Below are 26,481 nucleotides of genomic sequence, written 5' to 3'. Positions count from 1 at the left end.
ATGGAACAAACAAACTCCCGGCTGAAAATCTCGCGGCTGTCAGACTATCACTTGGGCTAGCAGGTTAGCATGCTATATCTCCAGTAGATATCTCTGCATCACAAGTCAACGTGTTGTTTATAATGATAGTTTTTGAATGTTTTCAAGTAAAGTTCTGGGTGTTGCTTACAAATTGTCTGATTCAAGTCTGCAGCCAGACTAAAAACAAGTACATACGTCTAGATACAAAGAAAAGATTTAATAATTTCTTACTCAATATGTTGGAAAAGGTGTTTAAATTAAGAAAATGCTGGTGCTGTTGTCCTGAAATGAGGCTATAGGTGAAGGAACACATCGTAAAATCTATCCGTCGTCTATTAAACGTTGTATGCAGTGAAGTATTTAACTGTGTGTTAAATAGAGAAATTTGTTGCTACATTCACCTTTTTGTAATGTGTGACTGAAGCCACAGGTTAAACAGCAACACTAAAGCAGCTCAGTGTCCGAGGCGTCTTATATCAGCTGATCCATATCACAGATAATACTGCACGGACAAGGTTTTACTCTATCGCAGCCTTTCAGATCTGTCCTCTGTGGCTTGGACTCGGTCCTTTAGGTTGAATATAAATGGGCAATACACTTTTGTCCTCATCGCCAGTGTCTGTAGCAGCATGTCAAAACAGTCTGGAGATTATTGCAAGTGAGGACCGTTCCCTGCAGCTAATAATTCCCTTGTCAATAATGCATGAAGTCATATAAATCACAATATGTCTGTTTATCTGGCCTCCCCAAGGTCATTCCCTCTCTTCCTCGCCTTCCTCTTCTCATTTCTCATCATGCAGCCCTCATTTCTTCCCCACTATCTGAACATTACCCCCGTCATCATCCTCTCAATTCGGCTCTTCCACTCGTCTCCCGACTCTTACTCAGCCGTGTAAATAAGTGATGACCGCCTTGGCATGATTGTAAGTTAGTTTGTTTTCTCCGAGACAAACTCAGGCTGAAAAAATCGAACATTTCTGCTCCGCTGAAGGGCACTTCTGGAAACGCACGAGTGTGATCGTGCACGCAGGCAGACACACACTTCCAGTGCGACAGTGCAGCTACACCCCCGAATCCCTGCTGAGCCATCACAAGTCACGGCTCTCTAAATTAAATAACATCAAATTAGATTAAAGTAAATGAAACATCGCTGAGGAGCAAAGGGACGAGAGGATGCTCGGGTTGTGCAGGGACAGTGAGCAGAAGGAGAGAGGCAGCAGAGAAGTTTATGTAGATTTAAGGTGAGAGAGGTGAGGAGGAAGAGAGAGAAGGGGAAGGTGAGGTTGGGGAGAAGGAGCTGAGTGAGCAAACGCTGGACGAGGAGCCAAATTTGCGCAACACCTCCGTCCCTGAAACCTAATCTGAACGGCAAATAATAACAGGATGGAAATACACCTCGTTTCATGTGCGGCCAGCTCGTCAGAAAATATTCAACTCGGCTGCCATGACAATTGCCATGGCAACATATAAGCTTTCTGAGTCATATGTTCATTGGACCGAACTCGGCGCTTATTTCCATGACAACATTATCAAAAACGGTTTTATAGTAAACGTACCAGCATAAGTGTGCAAGCATAACAACAACAGGCTGTTTTTGTTCCATTCAAGTTCTGGTGAAGGGCCATAACAGCACTGTGGAGTGTTGCTATTGCAAAGCCGGGAGTATTTTTGCAGCTACAATAGCGCCGCACACTTTTGGCAGTGAAGTGTCGTATAAAGTCGCAGTGGCAGCAGGTGAATAGAAGCGGCCTGTTTCCTCGGGTATTAATATCACCCCTGGGAAGGAGCACTAAACTGGAGTCGGAGGCGGGCGACCGTGGAGGGGAATCTTCATTCAGTGCTGGGCAGTAAATCAACTCTGTGCTAGAAGGCACGAGGAGGAAGAAACCTCCTCCACCTGCCTCCCCACACCCGACCGCTCCCCCAGTAGCTGTAACCTGCTCCACTCACCCCAATCCATCGACCTTTCTTCCCCCTTTAATTTACCTCCTTTTCCCTCCACTTTCCTTCCTCCCAGCGTTTTCTCTCTCACATGCACGCCCCCTCATCTCATCGCAGCGCTCCTACCTTAGGTTTCATTAAACCCCCTGACTCCACCTCTCCCTCCACCAACCCAATTTTCTCACTTCATTGTCGGCAGTCGCCTTTTTTTCCCATCATCTAGGTCTCCCTCGACTCCCCACCCACCCCTCCCCTCCCTCTCTTCTCACCTCCTGCTGGCACAATCCCCAGAGAACTGGAAAGGAGGTCAGCTTTGTCACAACATAGGTTCACATTTCATTGCCACAGCGTTGGAGCTGCCAGGATGCACGATTGATGGTTTTGGGGGGGGGGGGTTTCCGCTGGCCCAGAGAGAAGCTGTACGGAGCAGAAGTCGTTGTCCACCGATAAAGAATGAAAAGAAAGTAAAACGTAGCCAGGTAGAAGTGATAAGGGAGAAAAATAAAATATGCTGTGTGGGAGATTAGCGGGAGAGAGAGAGAGAGACAAACATCTCAGATCAATATGCAACATAAATCTCGTTGTGTTTAGACATTTTAAAGCAGAAATATTACATATTATATCTTTAAATATTCTCACGTTATGTCTACATGTTCGGTCAAACCTCTGCGATGTTGTTATGCCTTTCTGCGGTCATTCAACAAGAGTTCATTCGCTCGTCGTCGCCTGTTTTGTGTCGTACTTCATTTCATGCTCACTGATGAATAAATGTCTCTTTGAACTGAGCTGAACTGAAAGAGAAAGAGATAATTAATGGCATGTAGTTAGCGTGCGATTCATTAATACTAATGAGTAAAGCATATATGAGCAGCATCAAGCAGGTGTGAGCTCTCTCTCACAAAACACACGAACAAACAACAGGACCAGGGACAAAACACAGGGTAGAACGATGATATTTGCCCTTGTTTGAACTAGAACAGCGGGCAAAGGTCTCCATCTGTTGCCAGTGTAATGCCCCATAATAAACTCCCTCCTGTATCTGTCAATGCCGTCTTCATTTCACCACTTTTATTGGCCTCCATCCCTCTAAATAAGTCACTCCTCGCTCACCAGCATCTGATCTCTGCCACAGTAACATCTGAATATGATCGATGTTTGGACTGTGCTGCTCGTAGTGAAATCAGGTAAACATGTTTAATGCTTTTGTGCCCGTCTCGGTTGACTTTGAACTCGGCCACCTCCGGCACGTCACCATCTGCCAGCAAGCTTGTGAGGAATTAAAAAAAAAACAAAAAAAGCAACATGAGCCATCCACTCAGCAGGTAAACACGCACGGAGGCTCATAAACACAGCGTCTCTATTTCCACATGTAATCAAACATGAATTGAATTAGAAATGAGCGAGTACCATCATCTGAAGCATTGTGACCAACTCAATTTCCTGTATTTGTACTCGGTGTGGGCGGGGTTAAACTGAGAGTGGGCGGTGCCAACATGAAGTTATTCCGTTAAGCCTGATGGATTAGAAGTGGCTGTATTTATTAATTATTAGAAAAGTATTAACAGACTCTGATCAATTATGTAGTAGTATGTTAGCCAACATTGCTAACATAATGATAATGTTATGTGATATGATAATGTTGCTAATGCTAGCTAGATAACTTTACTGCAGGGCGCATGCTGTAGAACTCAGCCATCACTATTACAACCAATACTATTGATTATTGAAGAAACGCAGATGTCGAATGCTATTAGCTCGCAAAACTTGCCAGAAGCCTGAACCAACCATCAGGATTCCTGTACAGACATAAACAAAACAATCATTTTGAACCCAACAACATATAAAAAAAATGATTTATTCTCAATCATAATAATGTTTTTCAGGAAAACAAGCTACAAGCTCTACAAGCTCTGCAGATGTGTTATTTCTAAAACATGATTTTCCTGCCTACAGAATGGTTTCAATATGACCTTTACTCGTAAAAAGCACATTTTCCACGCCGGATAACCACCCGAGTACTCAATCAACCCTGCATCTAATAACAAATTTGAACACTTAGCAGGGTCAGTCCAGCTGTTACATGCCCATGAGTGATACAAGAAAATAAAGAAATACGCCAAAAATGCCCCCCAAAAAACGGTTTATTCAGTATTTTCATCAAATTGGGATCTCAGATCATGGTGGATGAGCTGCACGGAGCTCATTTCTTCTATTCTACCCATCTACAATGACCAAAGTTTCATTTTTAAGTAAACTTTCCCACCTTTTCTTATAATTGGCCAGTCTACATGATCGTTACTAACGTGCTTCTTGGAAACAGGATGCCAAACCTTCCTGTCGGCACCTGAAAGAGGAGCGAGCTCATGTAATCACACCGTGCTCGACGTCCTGCTGCTGCAACAACAACCGGTGCCGGAGACGGACGCATGAACAGGGCAGAGGTAGACGTTCAGGGGGCGAGCTCACCTTGATGTGAGACAGCCAATCAGGTGCCAGTATGTCCGTCTATCTCTGAAAAGTCCTCCAGCCGCCCTGGAGAGCAGGACACACAACAAGCTAAAGAAGAGATAACTCTGTGTCACATCATCAGTGTACATCACACACTTACTGTACACACACACACACACACACACACACACACACACGTCCATCAAGCACAGCGACACACACTGACGTCTACATGTTGTGGGCCTGAATAAAGAATCGCCTGCAGCTCAAACAGTGCTTTTTTTTTTTCTTATATCGAATTTTCCTCAAAGTCAAACAAAACACGGAGAAACTCGTTGCAGCAGCTCGAAACACTGCGATGAGAAGATTGAATGCCCCGATCGATTTCCTGAATATCAGTGTGTGTGTGTGTGTGCGTGTGCGTGTGTGTGTGTGTGTGTGTGTGTGTGTGTCTGTCCTTGTTTGTGGGTGTGTGCAGGAGCAGATCAGCATGCGTCCATGTGTGTCTGCACAGAGTATTGATCCTGTAACGGGAGGATCAAAGACACATGCAGGAAGAAAACAGATTTCCAGTGAACAATTAAAGGCTACTTTGTGTCGTTCGGTGGGTTTTACACGGAGATTCACCCCCTTCTTGTTCGGTGTTACCTCCTTTTTTGTAATATTCATTCGCTCGTTTCATGCGGGGCCGACGAAGAAGAACATGAAAGACTGCGTGGATGAATGAAACGACGAGGGGGGAGAAGAGAGGGAGAGAGAGTAACATCAATCACTTGTTCTTTTCAGGGCATCAGACTTAAATGAAGCATGTGAGGAAAGAAGAGACTGGCGATGTTTTCTCTGCAATTACGATGTCGCCGGTGCCGTGAATGGAAATAATGAGGGTTGTGTCTCAACTAATTTTTTTCATTTCCTCTGTCTTTGTCTGCTTCTTGGCTTCGTCATGAAAGGGAGTGCGTGAGCCGGCGATGTAACGGGGTAAGAAATGGGACATGATAAGAGCGTGGATACGATTGAGTTTGAGGGAATGAGTTGTGTTTGGTGTCTGTGTGCTGTTGTTGTTTTTGTTGTCGTTGTTGTTGTGCAGGGGTATATGTGTGTATCCGCCATGTAAGTGAGTGTATCTATAATGTAATTCAGGAGCACATCAGTCGAAGGACAGAAGGATCAAGGGCGTACTTAATATGGAGAGGTGCTACCCATTAACATGACAGCTGCTGCCTGCAGAGTAACACAATAAGAAAGCCTGAACAAGTCGCACAAAAGAGACCCAAACAGACACAAACATGCAGTGATTCCAAGCTGAGATCTTTACATTAATGCGAGCAGCCTCCCGCTACAAACCTCTGCGCTGTGCTGTGAGGCTTTCCAGATAAAGCCGCGGTCAAAGGCTTTTTCATCAGCAGCTGTCGTAGATGGGGAGACACACTCTCACTTTCCCGAGGGGATTTGCAGTAGCCCGGGCTTTGGCAGCAAAACCAAGATTTGTGAAGAAGCTCTTATAATTCAACAGAAAACGAGACTTTTTCTGAGCTGACAGCAGCACCGACTGGGTCTCTTAATCTGTGTGTTTGCAATACGTTGTGATGTTACTCTCAGGGAATTGAAATCACACTCATTAGCTCCCAAATAAGAGCTTTCTTCTCTCGCCCCAGTTTCTCTCACGAGCCAACGTTCGCTGACTGTAACAACTGGCACACCTGCTTTCATTTAATGCGACATGGTAACGTGGAGCTGATTAAAGGATAAGGTCACCCAAAAAATGAAAAATTCAATCACTGTCTTGCCGATGGAGAGTCAAGTGAAGTTTTTCAGTCCACAAAACATTTCTGATGCTTCACAGAAAAACTGTGTTGCAGCCGTCTCCAAAACAACTGAAGGAGATGAAGACTTGTTTTAAAAATGAAGGAGAAAAAAAAAGCAAAATCCAAATCTCTGGGAGCTCTAAAATTGATTTGAGTAGATGTTATTCACAACCTTTTTTAAGCTGAAATCTTCACTGTAGCTGCTATGCTAAAGACGTGAGCATCCACTCCTCTCTTCCCGTCCACCAAACACCACCAGCAGCGAAAGCATTTTCAAAGGTTTCATATAAAAACACATACAGAGCACAAACGGACTTGCTGGCAGTCTGGCCGAGAGAGGAGAGCCCACAGGAAGTGCCTCTGGCTGAGGGGCTGGAACCAATCAGCTCCCTGGACGACCTTCAGTCAAACACACCTGCAACCAATCACACACACTCAGGTGTTTGAGCACAGAGGTAATTAAAGCACATACAGCAGAAAGTTATTGTGAGTGTGACCATCAGCTTGAAGAAAGACTGTTGACCAGTTTCTGTCCTTGATGTTCAGGAGAGAACTGATGGTTTGCTGGTCTGGAGTCAGTGTCCGTCACTCTGTGTGCAGGTGGAGCCTTTCTGTTAATCTAATGAAGCTGACATTTGAAAGTCACTAAGTCTAAATGTTAAAGGAAATCAGTGTTCGTGCCTTTGATGTCAGTCCCACAGTAACACTGCCCTCGCCCAGCAAACAATGTCTAAAAAAGACATTCAGCCGAGTTTGGAACTGCATATTAATAAACTCATCATCATCATTATAAACATGAAGGCAAATTGGGGGTAACATGTGTGTCCTCGAAAAGGAGAAAAAGTGTCATGGTTTGACTTTGTTTAGTTATTTCCTGTTTTATTTTGAAGTCCTCTCCTCATGTTTCATTGTCCACTTCCTCCCTTTGTCTGTTTTCCCACCATTTGTTGTGTACCTATGTTTGCTTCCTTCCCTTCATTCCTCTGATCTTGGTTTTGGATTTTGGATCTTCCAGCCACCCTGCCTCGGTGTCTGCATTTGGATCCTTCTGTATTGAACCTGATATAAGTGATTAAAAAGCCTTTGTTTATTTGGCTATTTGTTACTAAAATTCTTAAAAACATTGACTCTGCATTTTAAAATTAGATGATCAGTAATCTGCACATGAACAAAATGAACAAATGGACATTTTCAGGGTGCAAATATGCACTGACAGTGAATTTCAACATGAATTCTTAAGGCTCTCTAAACTTTTTATTTAACTCTCTTTTGCATAGTATGTGGATGTCGTGTGTGCGAGACAATCCTGGATGTAGACTACAGCGGTAAGGATTTCTGCACACCAGAATGCATCACGTCTCCTCAGACTGTCGATGACAGACAGTTCAAGCTCCAAACACCAAACTTAGAAGGTTTCAAACATTGTCATATACGCGTCTTCGTTATCAGAGTTGAGTAGCTCGAGAAGTGCCTGCAGGGGAAGCTAGCTAACCAGCCCGCTAACTGCCTCACTGGTTGGGCTGATTTTTAAACACCGTCAAACCTGTTTGATGTAAAAGTCCAAAAACTGGAACAGGAACACTGAATTTTCATGACTAGATGTCACATGAGACTCCCAAGAGGAACATAACGAGAGCGACTGTCAAACACAGTCAGCATCTGGTGGTGCTGTCACCTTTTCAATGAATTATATGCAGAACGCCGTAGTTCAGCAGAGTTACTGTTGCATTTTCACCGAGAGGGATGCAGACCAACAGAGAGCATGCTGGGATTTAAAGGTCACCGTTTCAATCCCTGCACAGAGTCGCTGATGTCCTTAGAAGTCATGAGTCCTGCTGAAGGCTGCAGCGGTAAGACACTGAGCTCTGTTTTCAAACCAGTCTGCAAGATGTCGAAAAAAGAAAGACGGGGGTACGTCTGTGACATGAAGACAATTATCTAACGCACAAATAAGCAACAGCTCTTCCAAAATATTCTCTCTTACACGTGCAAACAGAAATCTCCTACACACAGTTCCCTCACACACACACACACACACACACACACACACACACACACACACACACACACCAGAGGCGGTGTTCGCTAATTACTGACATGAGGATTCCCGAGGGGGCAGGGAAAACAGAGAGGTTCCCCCTCGGCATCCTGGGACCTGTAGCGCCCTCCGGCCTCGTCGGACCTGCAGCTCTTCCACTTAATCACCGTCGCTGCCAGCTGGTCACGTGATCGAGGAGGAAGTAGGACGGGGAACAGAGGAGCAGGAGAGACGGTGAGCGAAGCAAAGGATGAGAGAACGTAACGGCATCGTTAGACTTCCAGCACGTATTAACACGCACGCACATTTTAATATCTAAATATACATACACAAACAAGGAGAAGCTGCCAAATCTCAGATGATAAGATGAACAGCCTGAGGATTTAGGAGGGTGAGCCAAAACACACACACACACACACACACACACACACACACCTTCTCTTGCTCACACTCTCTCAGTTGAACCCACTGAAATCTAATATAAGATAAAAGCTGCAACCTGGACAGTTTTTACCGCCTGCATTTTGCATGATGTTTCAGAGAAGTGTGGCATGTAGACGAGGCAGAACTTTATCTTCTCGTTGGTTCTCGCATCAACAAAAATGAGAACGAGTCTGTTTTGGTCGACTGACAGCTCGAATGCCCTCAAACATCCTCTGGTTTTTTTGTCTTTTTAAAGAGCCTTTTCACAACAACAGAGGGCAGAGCTGCAGCTCGTGGTTCTGTGCAGACATCTCTCGTTCTGCTGCGGCAGTTTCCTCTGCTGAGTCATCTCCCTTCAAAACCGTCTCCGTTCACGCCAAATCATGTCTGTAAACGAAAACAAGTGAGAGTTTGGAGCTGGAGTTCACGTAGTGGCTCGGTTTGGCTCCTCCAGATGACTCCCTTCATTTATTTGGCTCGGCGTATGTGGAACCTAATATTTGCAAATATGGCTTCTCAGGCTCCGACAGACTTTGTAATTAAAGTGGCCATGATCATTTTTTGGTCACTGATATTTTGGGAGGCAGTGGAACACACTGTAAACACAACTTTGACTGACATATGCAGTTATCGCCTTAGATAATCTGACATGCTCAACGTGTATTTTATCATTTTATTAACAACTTCTCATTGAAAATAAAGTTGCCAGCTGTGGCTGAACACGATGCTGTGAAAGTGGTGATAAATGTCAGGTTCATTACTCTGATTTACTTTATTTTTTATTATAAAAATATCAGTTAAAGCCGCCCTCAGGTGATTTCTGCTGCTCAAGGCTTCTCAATCAAAACAAAAACACAGACACAAGTGGCAGTGAATCATGGGAGTTGTTGTTTTTACCATTAAACAATCATCGCTGCAGATGAAAATCTATCTGACATGATGTGAAATCTTCACAGACGAGGTCATTAAATTCTAATCACGTCTCCCAGCGACGAGTGAAACACACCTTTACTTGGAAAAAAAAAACGATTTTCTCCTGGTTTTGATATTGTTGGAACGATCTTGGAGAATATAAGTGCACAACTCAACACAATAACTAACAGAGGTCTAGTCAATCGAAGAGGATAAAATACAAAAACCATCAATTCTGTGACAGACCATGAAAATCTCTTTTCTGGCGTTTGATTCAAAGCATAATGCAGCGTGGAAAAGCTCAGTAAAGATGTAAGGAAGCTTGATAATCATGTCTGAATGGTCATAAAATCTTACAGATCATTGCACTTGAGAAAAGAGAAAGCAGTAAAAGTCTTTACATGTATTTATTGCTGAAATTGTAAGGAGAGTGTACTAGACTGTAAAAGAGGAAACACAGACTTTGTAAAGAGACGATGAAGAATAAAAAATCTTTAGAGGGTGTAAAAAGACATTTACATCTTCAGGGAAATTTGCCAGCGTGATTGAAAGGAAAAATCTTTTATTGAAGAGGGATCGGAGCACGGGTCGGTTAACTGAACTTTAATATCCAACTTAAAGTGAAACAAGCTCTAAAAGATCCTCATCCGTGGACAGAAACGCAGTGTGGCTCAGACAGTGTAGCCTCATTATCTCCTGGTTTGACAGTATCCTGTCCTATCGATCCGTCTTTAATCAACCGTGTCACCTTATGTTGGTGAGCTGCATAACAGATAAAAAGGTGGAGTCAACCTTCACGTTCAGGGTCCGTACACATGAATGAAAATCAACCCACTAATATTTGTTGAATGCATAACAAAACGCGTTCAGATAAGGGACAGAAGATCAAATATCCAACAAGCCGCTGGCTGATCAGCAGCATGCTGAGGTATTTGATATCAGAGAATGGCCGTCGTTCACAGACGCTTGAAGCTTTTTTTGAAAGAGGAAGTACCCACAGATAAGATCACACATGCACATCGGATCAATATCTAATTTGACACAGCCGTCACCTTCAACAGATCTGCGGAGGAAAGCAAAACGTGCCCTCCGACTCCGATCGCTGAACGGTGACGGAGACCATGTGGCCGGGACTCTTCTCATCCCAGGCTTAAGTGGGATGACTTATTTGTCACCGTTGCGTGAGGACAGCTTTGATGGCAGATTACGATGTATCAGGAAGGTGCTCCCCCAGAGGAATAGGAGGCTAATGCGGGGATCAGGCGACCCAATGTCAGCCTGATAGCTATGCAAATATGTTGGGAGCACAAATGAAAGTCGGGCAGCAGGTGTGTGAAAACAGCATCCACTCGGTTTTTAGCTGCAGTTTCACTTTCTGCTTTAAAAAAAATGGTGGAAAAGTGGAGAAGAAACAGAAATAGCAAATAAATCATGACATGTGTTTGAGTTAAAGGTCTAATTTGTAAAACATGGCCAGAATTTGAAATTAGGGGGAGCATAACCGCTACCTGCTGCTCACTGTACTCTTACTGCAACTGTCTTTGGCTGCAGTAACTATCTAGTGAGCTCAGTTTGGCTCTACAGCTTTGCCTCATCACTCTGTTTATGCATTCACATCGATTTTCCCAAAGTGTCCAAATGGAGATTTTTCAGATGCACACTTCAAATCGAGGGTTATGAAAACTGTCTTGCCGATGTCTCAGTAGCTAACCGTCTGGATCATCACAGCCTCGGCCCCCACGGATCATTACTCTCTTCTCTTTTACTTTCTCCTTATATCTGTACTTCTGTTAAATTTAAACCTTTTTACATTCTGGTGGTGTTTTTTTTTTTTTCTTTGCTCGTCATCTTGTGTAGCACGGCAGGTTGGAGACTGTGCGATCTTCATGGATCCACGTTCTTCACATATGTTTTATGTAATTTACTTGTCAATCCATCCATCTTCTTCTTCTTTTTTTCCTTCTTCTTCTTCTTCTCAGGTGAGATAAATGTTCACTAAATCTGCAGGTTTTTCAAGTAATGTCATTTTTCTTCAACCTTTCCGAATACATTACTTAGAAACTTACTTCGATGGAAACAAGGCTAATAACTTTCACTCAAAATTCTCAATAAAAAGTCCAACATTTACTGTCGACTGTGAAAATAACATCAACAAACTAAATTCCATTTCTGCCATCTCACTGAGTCGACTGAAAAACTTTTGGTTGTGATATATCTTGAAGCTAAAATGGATATATGATGTTTTGGAATACAATTCTGCTGTTATTGAATCAAGCCCCACATGGAATACCTGTATTGCAGAATGATTGGATTTGGTGAGGATGATCGGCTTGATTCGGTTTGGGCCCGGGATGGCCCAGACGGCTGAGTGTGCTGCGGCTGACAGCGACGCTGTGCGATTCACTAAGTGACTGATCAAGAAGAAAGACAACTAGACTCTCGAGCGTCGCGGCAGACACATGCATGTCTGAAGCGTTTGAGGGAGGACGTTTGGCTTTAATGTGTGTGTTTGTGTGTGAAGCCCAGCTCTGTTGGCTTGTCGCCCTCCACAGTGCTGCACGGATTTGCATCTCATTGGCAAAGTTTATCAGCTAAAGACGCCGCTCTCTCTGCGAGTTGAGCAAAAACAAAAAGCCTCTATCTCGTCCCGTTCGATCCAAAATAAAAGCGTCTCATTCCCCCCATGTTGTCCTCGCTGCCTCGAGTCAAATGGAAAGGATAAACAATAAAAGACGAAGTTCTCATATTGCTGCCTGGTTAGTCCCCGCTGAGGCTACACAGCGATTACAGTACAACAACAAAAATATTCACATATAGGTTTCGACAAAGACAGAAGCGTATGGATATAATACAGAGTCCCACACACATAAATTGCACTGAAACAAGCCCTGTAGATATAAAACTGTCAGGCAGCATCCGTCATTCGCTCTGTGCAGTCAGCTGTTGACAGATCATGACAGATTAGAAAATTCCCATTGGCCAAGATGACTGATGTGAAGCACTGACCTTACCAGGAACACACACACACACACACACACACACACACACACACACACACACATACAGTTTGGATTTGCCAATGCTCCCAATTTTCCCCGGGAGACTCCCATTTCACTTCGGGTCACAGTTCTTCCAGATTTTTCCGGAAGTTTTACATTTTTTTTTTCCTCTTTCGAGATATCATAACCTGTTTCTGGTTCGCAGTTGCGCCTCGCCCTCCTCGGTGAGATGGGAGATGGAGAGAGAAATGGAGAGGAGAAGAAAGATTTAAACAACTCTCAGACGCCCCGGAGAGAAGAATCCATGTTCTTATGAAAAGTTTTGAAGGAAACTGTAAAAATCTTCCATGTCAGTTTTTCTGTCAGTCCTGCCTGTTTTTGTGGTCTCATGGCTGGCAAGTTTGATAAGCTGATAGTTTGTGTCAGCATTACCAGCAAAAAACACAACAAAACAAAAAATAAATAAAGTGTATAACGCCTAGAAGATAGTTTGTGTAAGAAATGCAGCTGTTTATGAGAAACCGTCAAGGCCAAAATCAAACACAAGTGCAAGTGAAGTATTTTGGCCTTGACGGCTTCTCATGAGTTCCCTTCATCCTCTCAGGTGACCGTTTGATATAAGGATGACAAACCGACACTGGGACACCCCTCCTAATATATTCAAAGGTGTTGCTAACGCTAGCCAGCTAACATCAGGGCAGTTCACCACCCAGGGCGGAAACACTGTAGAGCTCAACCGTTCTTTGTTTTCGTTCATTTGATGAAACGCAGATACCACAAACCTTGGTAGAAGAGATAAACTAACACCCAACAAACATTTTTAAAGTTATTAACTCTCAATCATGATATTTTTTGAGGATAAGAGACACTTTTATTCTGCACCTTTTTCTACATGAAAATGTCATCAGCTCTACTGAATCACAGTAGATAAACTGTGACACGTTTGAATGAAATGTCGGTCATATAACGTGAACTCAGCTCCATATTTCCATGAACTTAAATAAGGATGAATGAAGGTAAGTCAGCCCAGCCCTCGTCCAGTTGTTCCTTTAACCACAGCCCGGCTGCGGTCAGAGCAGGAACAACAGAAGAGATTACATTCAACTGTTCTGCCTCCGCTTCTTTCTCAGGCGTTCATTCATTCCTTGCCAAGTTCACCAAGGTGATACCAAGCCGGGAAGCAGCTCGCTCTCATCTGCAGCGGAGCCGAGTGGCCATGAAAGGATCGATATCTCTCAAGAAGCAATACAGTGCGTGGTTCCCCTGGTACCTGTGTATAACTTGGCGCCCTCTCAAGATATGATTATGCAGGAAGATCCTGTTTATATTGACTGTATGGCGTCGCGTGAAAGAAGACATTAAAACCCCTCGGTTGAGGCTTTACTGGATTGCAACCCCTGTCACCCGACTTTACCTCCTCCACATGCCTCACACTCACGGGAACAATGGCATTCTTGCTTTTGCTGAGACGAGGCCTCCAGCATCCAATTATTTCACTCCTTTAAATGCCTTCACAGCAAAACCCCTTCAAAGGCCTATTCTCTCGTTCTCTGTGTGTAGGACGTGATTTCACTCCTTTATGTCTTTGTTGCCCTTCCCGTCCAGTCAGCGCTGCCTAGGATGCGATTCGCAGTCTCCAGATGTACCCCGGCCCCATTTTTTCCTCCTATTATTTTAATCTGTGTGTAAAATGCCATGGGACAGATCGCAGCTGAAACAGATGGGAGGAACTGTCTCAGGGTTTCCATAGATAAAGAGGTAGAGAGCCCATCTTAAGGCCAAATGAACTCTCTGAATGAGCCTCGTCCTCCCAGATCTGATATTCCTGTGGCTGCTGGACATCACGCTGAGATGAATCCCTGAGAGGGAATCCCTCTCCCTCATCCACTTATCTCCCTCACTGTTCTTTAGTTCTTAGAAAATCCTTTTTTGTGTGTAATCGTAATCTCCTCCGAGCAGCTCCATCATTGCCATTGAGACAGTTTATGCAGCAAAAAGCCCCTCAAAGTGATTCTGTAACAGGGAAAGTTTCCTTTTTTTATGACTATGGAGCACCCAGTCTGCCATATATCAGCTATTTTTCTGAAAGTGGAGAAGCAAAGCCACAGTCGTCTAGGGACAGATCGACCCATTTCACTAACACTGCCAACACTGAGGGGTTCATTCACAAAAACCTTTCTTTACTGACGTGTTGATTTTGTCTACACTGTATGAAAGTAACATCTCTTCTCACTATCAGCTTTGCTCAAGCTGTCCAGTGCATATGCAGTAGATTTAAGTTAGAGTGGGTCTGTCTTATATCATCTCCAAACTTCAGCTGACTGAGCGAATGGGAAAAACAACAAGTGTTTCTTGTTTGACAGTTTGATTCAAGGCCTCCGATTATTCAATATGTTCTCTGTGCTGGTGAGAAAATACAAGCTGCTACAGGCTGGAGGAACACTTTAACTGTGACACCCTCTCATGTAGTCACAACTGTGTCAACACTGTGTTTATTAATACACACACACAGACAAACACTCACAGACACACACTGATCCTGATGCTGAGGCCTTCTAGTGTGACTGAGGGTTATCTGATTAAACTCACTGAGTGAGTTCAACTTTTTCTTCACTCTGTCTCACTTGTATCTCATTATCTCTGATGTATTAGGCTTATAAATTAATATAGATACTGTCCTCTGTTTGAACATTGTGATTGTTTTTTTACATCCCAGTAATGATTTTGTTTTTGTCTGGTACATTATTTAAAGCCCAGAGAAAGTTAATATCTGTTCTCTGGAGCCCTCTGGTGGTTCCCTGAATACTTCAACTCAGTTTGGACGATACAAAGATCCTTCAGACTGCTGGACTGTGGTCAGGGGTCAAAGGTCAGGGGTCAGATGTTTTTTTTCTATTTGAAATACATTTCTATCTTATATTAAACAATCAAATGTGAAAATGAAGGATCATCGAAATCATTTTGAACAAAGAACGGCTGGATTGAGACTCATGTAGTGAATCAGTGAAACTTCTCTCAGGCTTTACAGCCAACAGTCAGTGAGAACAGACAGAAACACTTGAATGCAACTTTGATTTATTTAAATGTTGTTTTCATGTGACGACACAAAAGTGAAGTCAGATTGAGAATCACACTGTTTGAATCATGCAGTGAAGGTACAGAAAGTTGTCCTGGAGGCAGCAGTGCTGAGAAATATCAGCATTTTATAAAGATTCACAGTTCAGCCAATAACAACAGAGTTTGTGACAAATCAGTCACACAGCAGCCTGAACAACATCCTCACAGTGTGAAGAGAAGGGAGCCGCTGAAGGTGCTGAAATTATCACTGTTGTCATAGATAGACCAGCCTGATGGGAGAACCAGGTGAATTTCATCTCCTGCTGTCAGCTCCAACACCAGAGACTTAGTGAAATACTCAGGAACATAATTCTCGCTGCTCTTCTCCGAATTATACATAATCCTCTGGTTGTTCTTGTAAACTTGTACACCAGTATAACCAGCATGGTAACCAAACACAGTGAACTGGAGATTGTAGACACCTTTGACTGGTGCTGTGAAGAAACCTACAGAGTGAGAGCAGAAAATGAAAAACAGGAACAACTGATGTATGTAAAATGTCCACATGTGAGCTGCAGTATGTTACCTGTAGATGGATTGTAAGCTTTGCCAGTGTTGGTGAAGACCTTGCTGTATTTCAGTGTGATGTCTGTGTTGTATGGTCCAAGAGTTCCTGCATCAGTCAGAGCTGCGTAGAAGGCCACCTTTGGTTTCTCTGACGACACAAAATCAACGTATGTGAATAAGTAGTGTGTGTGTGTGTGTGTGTGTGTGTGTGTGTGTGTGTGTGTGTGTGTGTGTGTGTGTGTGTGTGTGTGTGTGTAGATACAACCCTCACCTGCATTTTCTCTCTCCAGCTGGTCGATCCTGGACTTGCTGCTGCTCAGTCTGATCTGCAGGTCTGGAGTTAATGTAATGACAGTGAATCACAGAACATTTTTAGTGATGCTGATACTGATGAAACAAACTGGTTTCAAGGAAGGAGGATTGTCTTCGGAGGACTGGGGTGTCAGGTGTGACGGTGCGGCAATGAAAAACTGGTAACACGGCTCACAGGTCAGGTAGGAGGGCTGAACAGAACTTTGCTGAGGACCTGAGTGAGGTCTGGACCGGTCCTGGAAATGTTGTTGTTGTCAACCCTCACCTGCGTTTTCTGTTTCCAGCTGGTCGATCCTGGACTCACTGCTGCTCAGTCTGGTCTGCAGGTCTGGAGTTAATGTAATGACAGTGAATCACAGAACAGAACAGACATCAAAATATAACTGCATGTACAACAATCATGTAAAGTGACTCGACTCTCGTCTTATCTGCTCACCTCATCATACAGGTAGAAGTGATTATTCAAACAGTCTATAAAGTAATTAAAAATAACTCCACCTTTATCAGCTGCAACAGAAGAGTGACGCACATATAAATGCATCAATAATGATGATCAGTTGGTTTAATATATATTATATTGACACTCTTCATAGTACAACAAAATCTAAACATATATATGTTGTATTTGTCATTAAATGAAGTTAAAATCATACAAATCATATTGATGTTTAAATCTTTTTCTTGAGCTCACAGTAAGTACATCAATACACTGACACACTTCAGTGGAACATGATCATCACTAACAGGAAAAGTGATCAGTCTGTACCTGAATTCTCTCTCTGCAGCAGCTCCATGTGAACCTTTTGCTCCACCACCATGTCTCTCAGTGCCCTCAGCTCCGTCCAGACGTCAGGGTCGGTTTGCTTTGTGCTCTGCTGGGTCGATTCCTCAGCTGGATGTTTTGGATCTGTGTTCTGGTTGATCTCAGCCACCTCACCGAGGCCTCCAGCCTCCCCCTGAGCCCCTGATCCACACAGACCGAGCAGCAACAACAGCAGACCAGCAACAACCCTCATGGTCTCCACAAAGGTGCAGTGGTAGAGTGGGTCTGTCTTATATCGTCTCCAAACTTCAGCTGACTGAACGAGCGGGAAAAACAACAAGTGTTTCTTGTTTGACAGTTTGATTCAAGGCCTCCGATTATTCAATATGTTCTCTGTGCTGGTGAGAAAATACAAGCTGCTACAGGCTGGAGGAACACTTTAACTGTGACACCCTCTCATGTAGTCACAACTGTGTCAACACTGTGTTTATTAATACACACACACAGACAAACACTCACAGACACACACTGATCCTGATGCTGAGGCCTTCTAGTGTGACTGAGGGTTATCTGATTAAACTCACTGAGTGAGTTCAACTTTTTCTTCACTCTGTCTCACTTGTATCTCATTATCTCTGATGTATTAGGCTTATAAATTAATATAGATACTGTCCTCTGTTTGAACATTGTGATTGTCTTTTACATGCCAGTAATGATTTTGTTTTTGTCTGGTACATTATTTAAAGCCCAGAGAAAGTTAATATCTGTTCTCTGGAGCCCTCTGGTGGTTCCCTGGATACTTCAACTCAGTTTGGACGATACAAAGATCCTTCAGACTGCTGGACTGTGGTCAGGGGTCAAAGGTCAGGGGGTCACATATTCATACATTCAACTGTGAGTGACTCACATTGTGAAGGTTTTGTTTTCATTGCTAATCATACTTTACTTTAGGTAGTTTTATTATGTTTTTGTCTACTTTAGATACATTATTATTTAGAATTCTTGTATTTGTGGTTGTTTTGACATAAACTCTCATCAGTGTTGAACACATTGTGCACTTGCATCACTCAGTCACTAGAACTAACTTCCACTGTGTTTATTTTGATGCAGATCTTCAACCAAATACAGTATTTTCACATTGTATGTTGATATGTACCAACAGCTCACTGGAAGCCTTCAGGCCACACACCCTCTCAGGTCTGTTCAAACTCTGTGATGCAGTACAAGTCTTTCACCACCAGAGGGCGGTATTACTCTCATATACAGAGAGAGTCAGCTGCAGTAAATCACACAGAGTTTGTAGAAACTTCATGTTGTGTTGAAGTAAAAATGGAGGGTCATCTAATTTATTCTTTAATAAGGAGGCCTGACATGCAGAAGGAAATAATGAGACTCATGTAGTGAATCTATAAAACTCATCTCAGACTTCACAGCCAACAGTCAATGATAACAAACAGAAAACAAACACTTGATTGCAACTTTGATTTATATAAAATTGTTTTCATGTGACGACACAAAAGTGAAGTCAGATTGAGAATCACACTGTTTGAATCATGCAGTGAAGGTACAGAAAGTTGTCCTGGAGGCAGCAGTGCTGAGAAATATCAGCATTTTATAAAGATTCACTGTTCAGCCAATAACAACAGAGTTTGTGACAAATCAGTCACACAGCAGCCTGAACAACATCCTCACAGTGTGAAGAGAAGGGAGCCGCTGAAGGTGCTGTAATTATTACTGTTGTCAAAGATAGAATGTCCTGATGGGAGAACCAGGTAAATTTCATCTCCTGCTGTCAGCTCCAACACCAGAGACTTAGTGAAATACTCAGGAAGGACCTCATTGTTCCTCTCCCAATTATACATAATCCTTTGGTTGTTCTTGTACACTTGTACAGATATAGTACCAGCATGGTAACCCATCACAGTGAACTGGAACCAGTAGACACCTTTGACTGGTGCTGTGAAGAAACCTACAGAGTGAGAGCAGAGAATGAAAAACAGGAACAACTGATGTATGTAAAATGTCCACATGTGAGCTGCAGTATGTTACCTGTAGATGGATTGTAAGCTTTGCCAATGTTGGTGAAGACCTTGCTGTATTTCAGTGTGATGTCTGTGTTGTATGGTCCAAGAGTTCCTGCATCAGTCAGAGCTGTGTAGAAGGCCACCTTTGGTTTCTCTGACGACACAAAATCAACGTATGTGAATAAGTAGTGTGTGTGTGTGTGTGTGTGTGTGCGTGCGTGCGTGCGTGCGTGCGTGCGTGCGTGCGTGTGTGCGTGTGTGCATGCGTGTGTGTGTGTGTGTGTGTGTGTGTGTGTGAGTAGATACAACCCTCACCTGCATTTTCTCTCTCCAGCTGGTCGATCCTGGACTCACTGCTGCTCAGTCTGATCTGCAGGTCTGGAGTTAATGTAATGACAGTGAATCACAGAACAGACCAACATATTGTTCACAGTAACTTTAACTCTCATCACTTCTGTTGAACCAGTTCTCAGAAAGATGTGCAAAACTATTGTAAATGTCCATCATAAGGTTAAATCATCATGTGACTGAAAGAGACTGAAAATAAATTGCATTCAATGAAACACATGTAATTCTTAACAAAGTTTGCAATAATATCATAGACAATAACAAACCATGACAGGTATAAAACCTTCATGTTTGTCAGTCACAGACCTGCATTCTCTTTTTCTAGGTCACTTGTTTTGCTCTCGGTTGCCGTCAGTCTAGATCCCAAAGATGTCAGTTCTGTGGCTTGGACTGAAAAACATGAGTTTGATTTATTTTTGTGAATGGTTGAATACATTTCTAACCAAGTTTAAAATACAGAAGCTATGTTGTATCATTGATTAAATGTAGCATAATTATCTCATCCACACCACGTGGATTGTTACAGATTTATTCTGGATCTCACAATAAATTCATTGTTTCACTTCCTCACCTGCATTTTCTCTCTCCAGCTGGTCGATCCTGGACTTGCTGATGAGAAGTTCACTCTCACTGCTGCTCAGTCTGGTCTGCAGGTCTGGAGTTAATGTAATGACAGTGAATCACAAACATCAAAATATCAAACTGTCAACATGCACAACACATTATTTACAGTATCCTGACCCATATCTAGTCTGTCCATATGAACCAGTGCTAAAACTATTGTTTTGTTCATGATCAGACCATATACTGACACAATATGTAATTTTCCATGCTGTCCAAAACAACAAATGTGATTGTTACACAAGTTATTCACAAAAATCTTTCCTCATCCAACACCTGTGTAGTTCAGGTGATCTTTAGGCAACATAAACTGTTAATTTGAGGTGAAGGTTGTCAGTGTGATACCTGCGTTCTCTTTTTCTAGGTCCCTTGTTTTGCTCTCGGAGGACGTCAGTCTGCTTTCCAAAGATACCAGTACTGTGGCTTGGACTGAAGAACAGAAGAAGTTTGAGTTTTGTTTGTGAATGTGTAAATTCAGTTCTTATAATACAAAAACACTAAACAATGAGCTGTTATATTTTTCATTTAATGACGCTTTCATCCTATCCATGATTATTTTCGAAGGTTTATTGTTGGAGCTCACAATAAGTTTTTAATACACTGACACACTTCAGTGGAACATGATCATCACTAACAGGAAAAGTGATCAGTCTGTACCTGAATTCTCTCTCTGCAGCAGCTCCACCTGAACATTGAGCTCCACCACCATGTCTCTCAGTGCCCTCAGCTCCGTCCAGACGTCAGGGTCGGTTTGCTTTGTGCTCTGCTGGGTCGATTCCTCAGCTGGATGTTTTGGATCTGTGTTCTGGTTGATCTCAGCCACCTCACCGAGGCCTCCAGCCTCCCCCTGAGCCCCTGATCCACACAGACCGAGCAGCAACAACAGCAAACCAGCAACAACCCTCATGGTCTCCACAAAGGTACAGTGGTAGAGTGGGTCTGTCTTATATCGTCTCCAAACTTCAGCTGACTGAACGAGCGGGAAAAACAACAAGTGTTTCTTGATTCAAGGCCTCCGATTATTCAATATGTTCTCTGTGCTGGTGAGAAAATACAAGCTGCTACAGGCTGGAGGAACACTTTAACTGTGACACCCTCTCATGTAGTCACAACTGTGTCAACACTGTGTTTATTAATACACACACACAGACAAACACTCACAGACACACACTGATCCTGATGCTGAGGCCTTCTAGTGTGACTGAGGGTTATCTGATTAAACTCACTGAGTGAGTTCAACTTTTTCTTCACTCTGTCTCACTTGTATCTCATTATCTCTGATGTATTAGGCTTATAAATTAATATAGATACTGTCCTCTGTTTGAACATTGTGATTGTTTTTTTACATCCCAGTAATGATTTTGTTTTTGTCTGGTACATTATTTAAAGCCCAGAGAAAGTTAATATCAGTTCTCTGGAGCCCTCTGGTGGTTCCCTGGATACTTCAACTCAGTTATGACGATACAAAGATCCTTCAGACTGCTGGACTGTGGTCAGGGGTCAAAGGTCAGGGGTCAGATGTTTTTTATATGTTTGAAATACATTTCTATTTTTAAATCAAACAATCAAATATGAAAATGAAGGATCGTCGAAATCATTTTGAACAAAGAACGGCTGAAATGAGACTCATGTAGTGAATCAGTGAAACTTCTCTCAGGCTTTACAGCCAACAGTCAGTGAGAACAGACAGAAACACTTGAATGCAACTTTGATTTATTTAAATGTTGTTTTCATGTGACGACACAAAAGTGAAGTCAGATTGAGAATCACATTATTTGAATCATGCAGTGAAGGTACAGAAAGTTGTCCTGGAGGCAGCAGTGCTGAGATATATCAGCATTTTATAAAGATTCACTGTTCAGCCAATAACAACAGAGTTTGTGACAAATCAGTCACACAGCAGCCTGAACAACATCCTCACAGTGTGAAGAGAAGGGAGCCGCTGAAGGTGCTGTAATTATTACTGTTGTCAAAGATAGAATGTCCTGATGGGAGAACCAGGTGAATTTCATCTCCTGCTGTCAGCTCCAACACCAGAGACTTAGTGAAATACTCAGGAACATAATCGTTGTCCTTCCTCTCCCAATTATACATAATCCTCTGGTTGTTCTTGAACACTTGTACAGCTGTATTACCAGCATGGTAACCAAACACAGTGAACTGGAGATTGTAGACACCTTTGACTGGTGCTGTGAAGAAACCTACAGAGTGAGAGCAGAGAATGAAAAACAGGAACAACGGATGTATGTAAAATGTCCACATGTGAGCTGCAGTATGTTACCTGTAGATGGATTGTAAGCTTTGCCAGTGTTGGTGAAGACCTTGCTGTATTTCAGTGTGATGTCTGTGTTGTATGGTCCAAGAGTTCCTGCATCAGTCAGAGCTGCGTAGAAGGCCACCTTTGGTTTCTCTGACGACACGAAAACAACGTATGTGAATAAGTAGTGTGTGTGTGTGTGTGTGTGTGTGTGTGTGTGTGTGTGTGTGTGAGTAGATACAACCCTCACCTGCATTTTCTCTCTCCAGCTGGTCGATCCTGGACTCACTGCTGCTCAGTCTGGTCTGCAGGTCTGGAGTTAATGTAATGACAGTGAATCACAGAACAGACCAACATATTGTTCACAGTAACTTTAACTCTCATCACTCCTGTTGAACCAGTTCTCAGAAAGATGTGCAAAACTATTGTAAATGTCCATCATAAGGTTAAATCATCATGTGACTGAAAGAGACTGAAAATAAATTGCATTCAATGAAACACATGTAATTCTTAACAAAGTTTGCAATAATATCATAGACAATAACAAACCATGACAGGTATAAAACCTTCATGTTTGTCAGTCACAGACCTGCATTCTCTTTTTCTAGGTCCCTTGTTTTGCTCTCGGTTGCCGTCAGTCTCGTTCCCAAAGATGTCAGTTCTGTGGCTTGGACTGAAAAACATTAGTTTGATTTATTTTTGTGAATGGTTGAATACATTTCTAACCAAGTTTAAAATACAGAAGCTATGTTGTATCATTGATTAAATGTAGCATAATTATCTCATCCACACCACGTGGATTGTTACAGATTTATTCTGGATCTCACAATAAATTCATTGTTTCACTTCCTCACCTGCATTTTCTCTCTCCAGCTGGTCGATCCTGGACTCACTGCTGCTCAGTCTGGTCTGCAGGTCTGGAGTTAATGTAATGACAGTGAATCACAGAACAGAGCAGACATCAAAATATCAAACTGTCAACATGCACAACACATTATTTACAGTATCCTGACCCATATCTTCTCTCTGCCTGAGTTCTAAAACTATTGTTTTGTTCATGATCAGACCATATACTGACACAATATATAATTTTCCATGCTGTCCAAAACAACTAATGTGATTGTTACAGAAATTATTCACAAAAATCTTTCCTCATCCAACACCTGTGTAGTTCAGGTGATCTTTAGGCAACATAAACTGTTAATTTGAGGTGAAGGTTGTCAGTGTGATACCTGCGTTCTCTTTTTCTAGGTCCCTTGTTTTGCTCTCGGAGGACGTCAGTCTGCTTTCCAAAGATACCAGTTCTGTGGCTTGGACTGAAAAACAGAAGAAGTTTGAGTTTTGTTTGTGAATGTGTAAATTCAGTTCTTATAATACAAAAACACAAAACAATGAGCTGTAATATTTTTCATTCAATGACGCTTTCATCCTATCCATGATTATTTTCGAAGCTTTATTGTTGGAGCTCACAATAAGTTTTTAATACACTGACACACTTCAGTGGAACATGATCATCACTAACAGGAAAAGTAATCAGTCTGTACCTGAATTCTCTCTCTGCAGCAGCTCCATGTGAACCTTTTGCTCCACCACCATGTCTCTCAGTGCCCTCAGCTCCGTCCAGACGTCACAGGTGGTTTGCTTCGTGCTCTGCTGGGTCGATTCCTCAGCTGGATGTTTTGGATCTGTGTTCTGGTTGATCTCAGCCACCTCACCGAGGCCTCCAGCCTCCCCCTGAGCCCCTGATCCACACAGACCGAGCAGCAACAACAGCAAACCAGCAACAACCCTCATGGTCTCCACAAAGGTGCAGTGGTAGAGTGGGTCTGTCTTATATCGTCTCCAAACTTCAGCTGACCGAGCGAATGGAAAAAACAACAAGTGTTTCTCGATTCAAGGCCTCTGATTATTCAATATGTTCTCTGTGCTGGTGAGAAAATACAAGCTGCTACAGGCTGGAGGAACACTTTAACTGTGATGCCCTCTCATGTAGTCACAACTGTGTCAACACTGTGTTTATTAATACACACACACAGACAAACACTCACAGACACACACTGATCCTGATGCTGAGGCCTTCTAGTGTGACTGAGGGTTATCTGATTAAACTCACTGAGTGAGTTCAACTTTTTCTTCACTCTGTCTCACTTGTATCTCATTATCTCTGATGTATTAGGCTTATAAATTAATATAGATACTGTCCTCTGTTTGAACATTGTGATTGTCTTTGACATCCCAGTAATGATTTTGTTTTTGTCTGGTACATTATTTAAAGCCCAGAGAAAGTTAATATCAGTTCTCTGGAGCCCTCTGGTGGTTCCCTGGATACTTCAACTCAGTTTGGACGATACAAAGATCCTTCAGACTGCTGGACTGTGGTCAGGGGTCAAAGGTCAGGGGTCAGATGTTTTTTATATGTTTGAAATACATTTCTATTTTTAAATCAAACAATCAAATATGAAAATGAAGGATCGTCGAAATCATTTTGAACAAAGAACGGCTGAAATGAGACTCATGTAGTGAATCAGTGAAACTTCTCTCAGGCTTTACAGCCAACAGTCAGTGAGAACAGACAGAAACACTTGAATGCAACTTTGATTTATTTAAATGTTGTTTTCATGTGACGACACAAAAGTGAAGTCAGATTGAGAATCACATTATTTGAATCATGCAGTGAAGGTACAGAAAGTTGTCCTGGAGGCAGCAGTGCTGAGATATATCAGCATTTTATAAAGATTCACTGTTCAGCCAATAACAACAGAGTTTGTGACAAATCAGTCACACAGCAGCCTGAACAACATCCTCACAGTGTGAAGAGAAGGGAGCCGCTGAAGGTGCTGAAATTATCACTGTTGTCATAGATAGACCAGCCTGATGGGAGAACCAGGTGAATTTCATCTCCTGCTGTCAGCTCCAACACCAGAGACTTAGTGAAATACTCAGGAACATAATTCTCGCTGCTCTTCTCCGAATTATACATAATCCTCTGGTTGTTCTTGTAAACTTGTACACCAGTATAACCAGCATGGTAACCAAACACAGTGAACTGGAGATTGTAGACACCTTTGACTGGTGCTGTGAAGAAACCTACAGAGTGAGAGCAGAGAATGAAAAACAGGAACAACGGATGTATGTAAAATGTCCACATGTGAGCTGCAGTATGTTACCTGTAGATGGATTGTAAGCTTTGCCAATGTTGGTGAAGACCTTGCTGTATTTCAGTGTGATGTCTGTGTTGTATGGTCCAAGTCGTCCTGCATCAGTCAGAGCTGCGTAGAAGGCCACCTTTGGTTTCTCTGATGACACAAAATCAACGTATGTGAATAAGTAGTGTGTGCGTGTGTGTGTGTGTGTGTGTGTGTGTGTGTGTGTGTGTGTGTGTGTGTGTGTGTGTGTGTGTGTGTGTGTGTGTGTGTGTGTAGATACAACCCTCACCTGCATTTTCTCTCTCCAGCTGGTCGATCCTGGACTTGCTGCTGCTCAGTCTGATCTGCAGGTCTGGAGTTAATGTAATGACAGTGAATCACAGAACATTTTTAGTGATGCTGATACTGATGAAACAAACTGGTTTCAAGGAAGGAGGATTGTCTTCGGAGGACTGGGGTGTCAGGTGTGACGGTGCGGCAATGAAAAACTGGTAACACGGCTCACAGGTCAGGTAGGAGGGCTGAACAGAACTTTGCTGAGGACCTGAGTGAGGTCTGGACCGGTCCTGGAAATGTTGTTGTTGTCAACCCTCACCTGCGTTTTCTGTTTCCAGCTGGTCGATCCTGGACTCACTGCTGCTCAGTCTGGTCTGCAGGTCTGGAGTTAATGTAATGACAGTGAATAACAGAACAGAACAGACATCAAAATATAACTGCATGTACAACAATCATGTAAAGTGACTCGACTCTCGTCTTATCTGCTCACCTCATCATACAGGTAGAAGTGATTATTCAAACA

General features: G+C 42.7%; 3 protein-coding genes across 8 annotated transcripts; all 3 read right to left on the bottom strand.

Moving 5' to 3' along the window:
* Positions 1–15,645: 15,645 nt before the first annotated feature.
* Positions 15,646–21,286, bottom strand: LOC119031335. Of its 5 annotated transcripts, XM_037119745.1 has the most exons (7): positions 20,937–21,286; positions 20,625–20,708; positions 20,230–20,313; positions 19,965–20,048; positions 19,626–19,688; positions 19,336–19,464; positions 15,646–16,150 (listed from the first exon to the last, which is right to left on the bottom strand). In XM_037119745.1, exons 1-7 carry the CDS (start codon positions 21,184–21,186, stop codon positions 15,867–15,869), a joined length of 978 nt encoding a protein of 325 aa, XP_036975640.1. In that variant the 5' UTR covers positions 21,187–21,286; the 3' UTR covers positions 15,646–15,866. The 5 variants fall into 5 exon arrangements, 3 of the variants coding, with proteins under 3 accessions (XP_036975640.1, XP_036975642.1, XP_036975641.1); XM_037119747.1 differs by lacking the exons at positions 19,336–19,464; positions 19,626–19,688; positions 19,965–20,048 and adding an exon at positions 16,231–16,359 and having other exon boundaries at positions 20,937–21,280; XM_037119746.1 differs by lacking the exons at positions 19,626–19,688; positions 19,965–20,048 and having other exon boundaries at positions 20,937–21,274.
* A 688-nt stretch (positions 21,287–21,974) lies between these two features.
* Positions 21,975–24,414, bottom strand: LOC119031337 (complement C1q-like protein 2). Of its 2 annotated transcripts, XM_037119750.1 has the most exons (7): positions 24,081–24,414; positions 23,769–23,852; positions 23,391–23,453; positions 23,126–23,209; positions 22,787–22,849; positions 22,561–22,689; positions 21,975–22,480 (listed from the first exon to the last, which is right to left on the bottom strand). In XM_037119750.1, exons 1-7 carry the CDS (start codon positions 24,328–24,330, stop codon positions 22,197–22,199), a joined length of 957 nt encoding a protein of 318 aa, XP_036975645.1. In that variant the 5' UTR covers positions 24,331–24,414; the 3' UTR covers positions 21,975–22,196. The 2 variants fall into 2 exon arrangements, with proteins under 2 accessions (XP_036975645.1, XP_036975646.1); XM_037119751.1 differs by lacking the exons at positions 22,787–22,849; positions 23,126–23,209 and having other exon boundaries at positions 24,081–24,412.
* A 703-nt stretch (positions 24,415–25,117) lies between these two features.
* On the bottom strand, positions 25,118–26,041 carry LOC119031554 (complement C1q-like protein 2; the record flags this gene model as incomplete). Its single annotated transcript, XM_037120116.1, has 3 exons — positions 25,118–25,623; positions 25,704–25,832; positions 25,972–26,041. Coding segments are annotated over 3 exons (483 nt in total), but the record flags the coding sequence as incomplete, so codon positions are not given.
* Between the last annotated feature and the right edge of the window lie 440 nt (positions 26,042–26,481).

Source organism: Acanthopagrus latus, chromosome 13 (genome assembly GCF_904848185.1).
Source record: "Acanthopagrus latus isolate v.2019 chromosome 13, fAcaLat1.1, whole genome shotgun sequence".
NCBI lineage: Eukaryota > Metazoa > Chordata > Actinopteri > Spariformes > Sparidae > Acanthopagrus > Acanthopagrus latus.
This window is presented reverse-complemented; position numbering and strand designations above follow the sequence as displayed.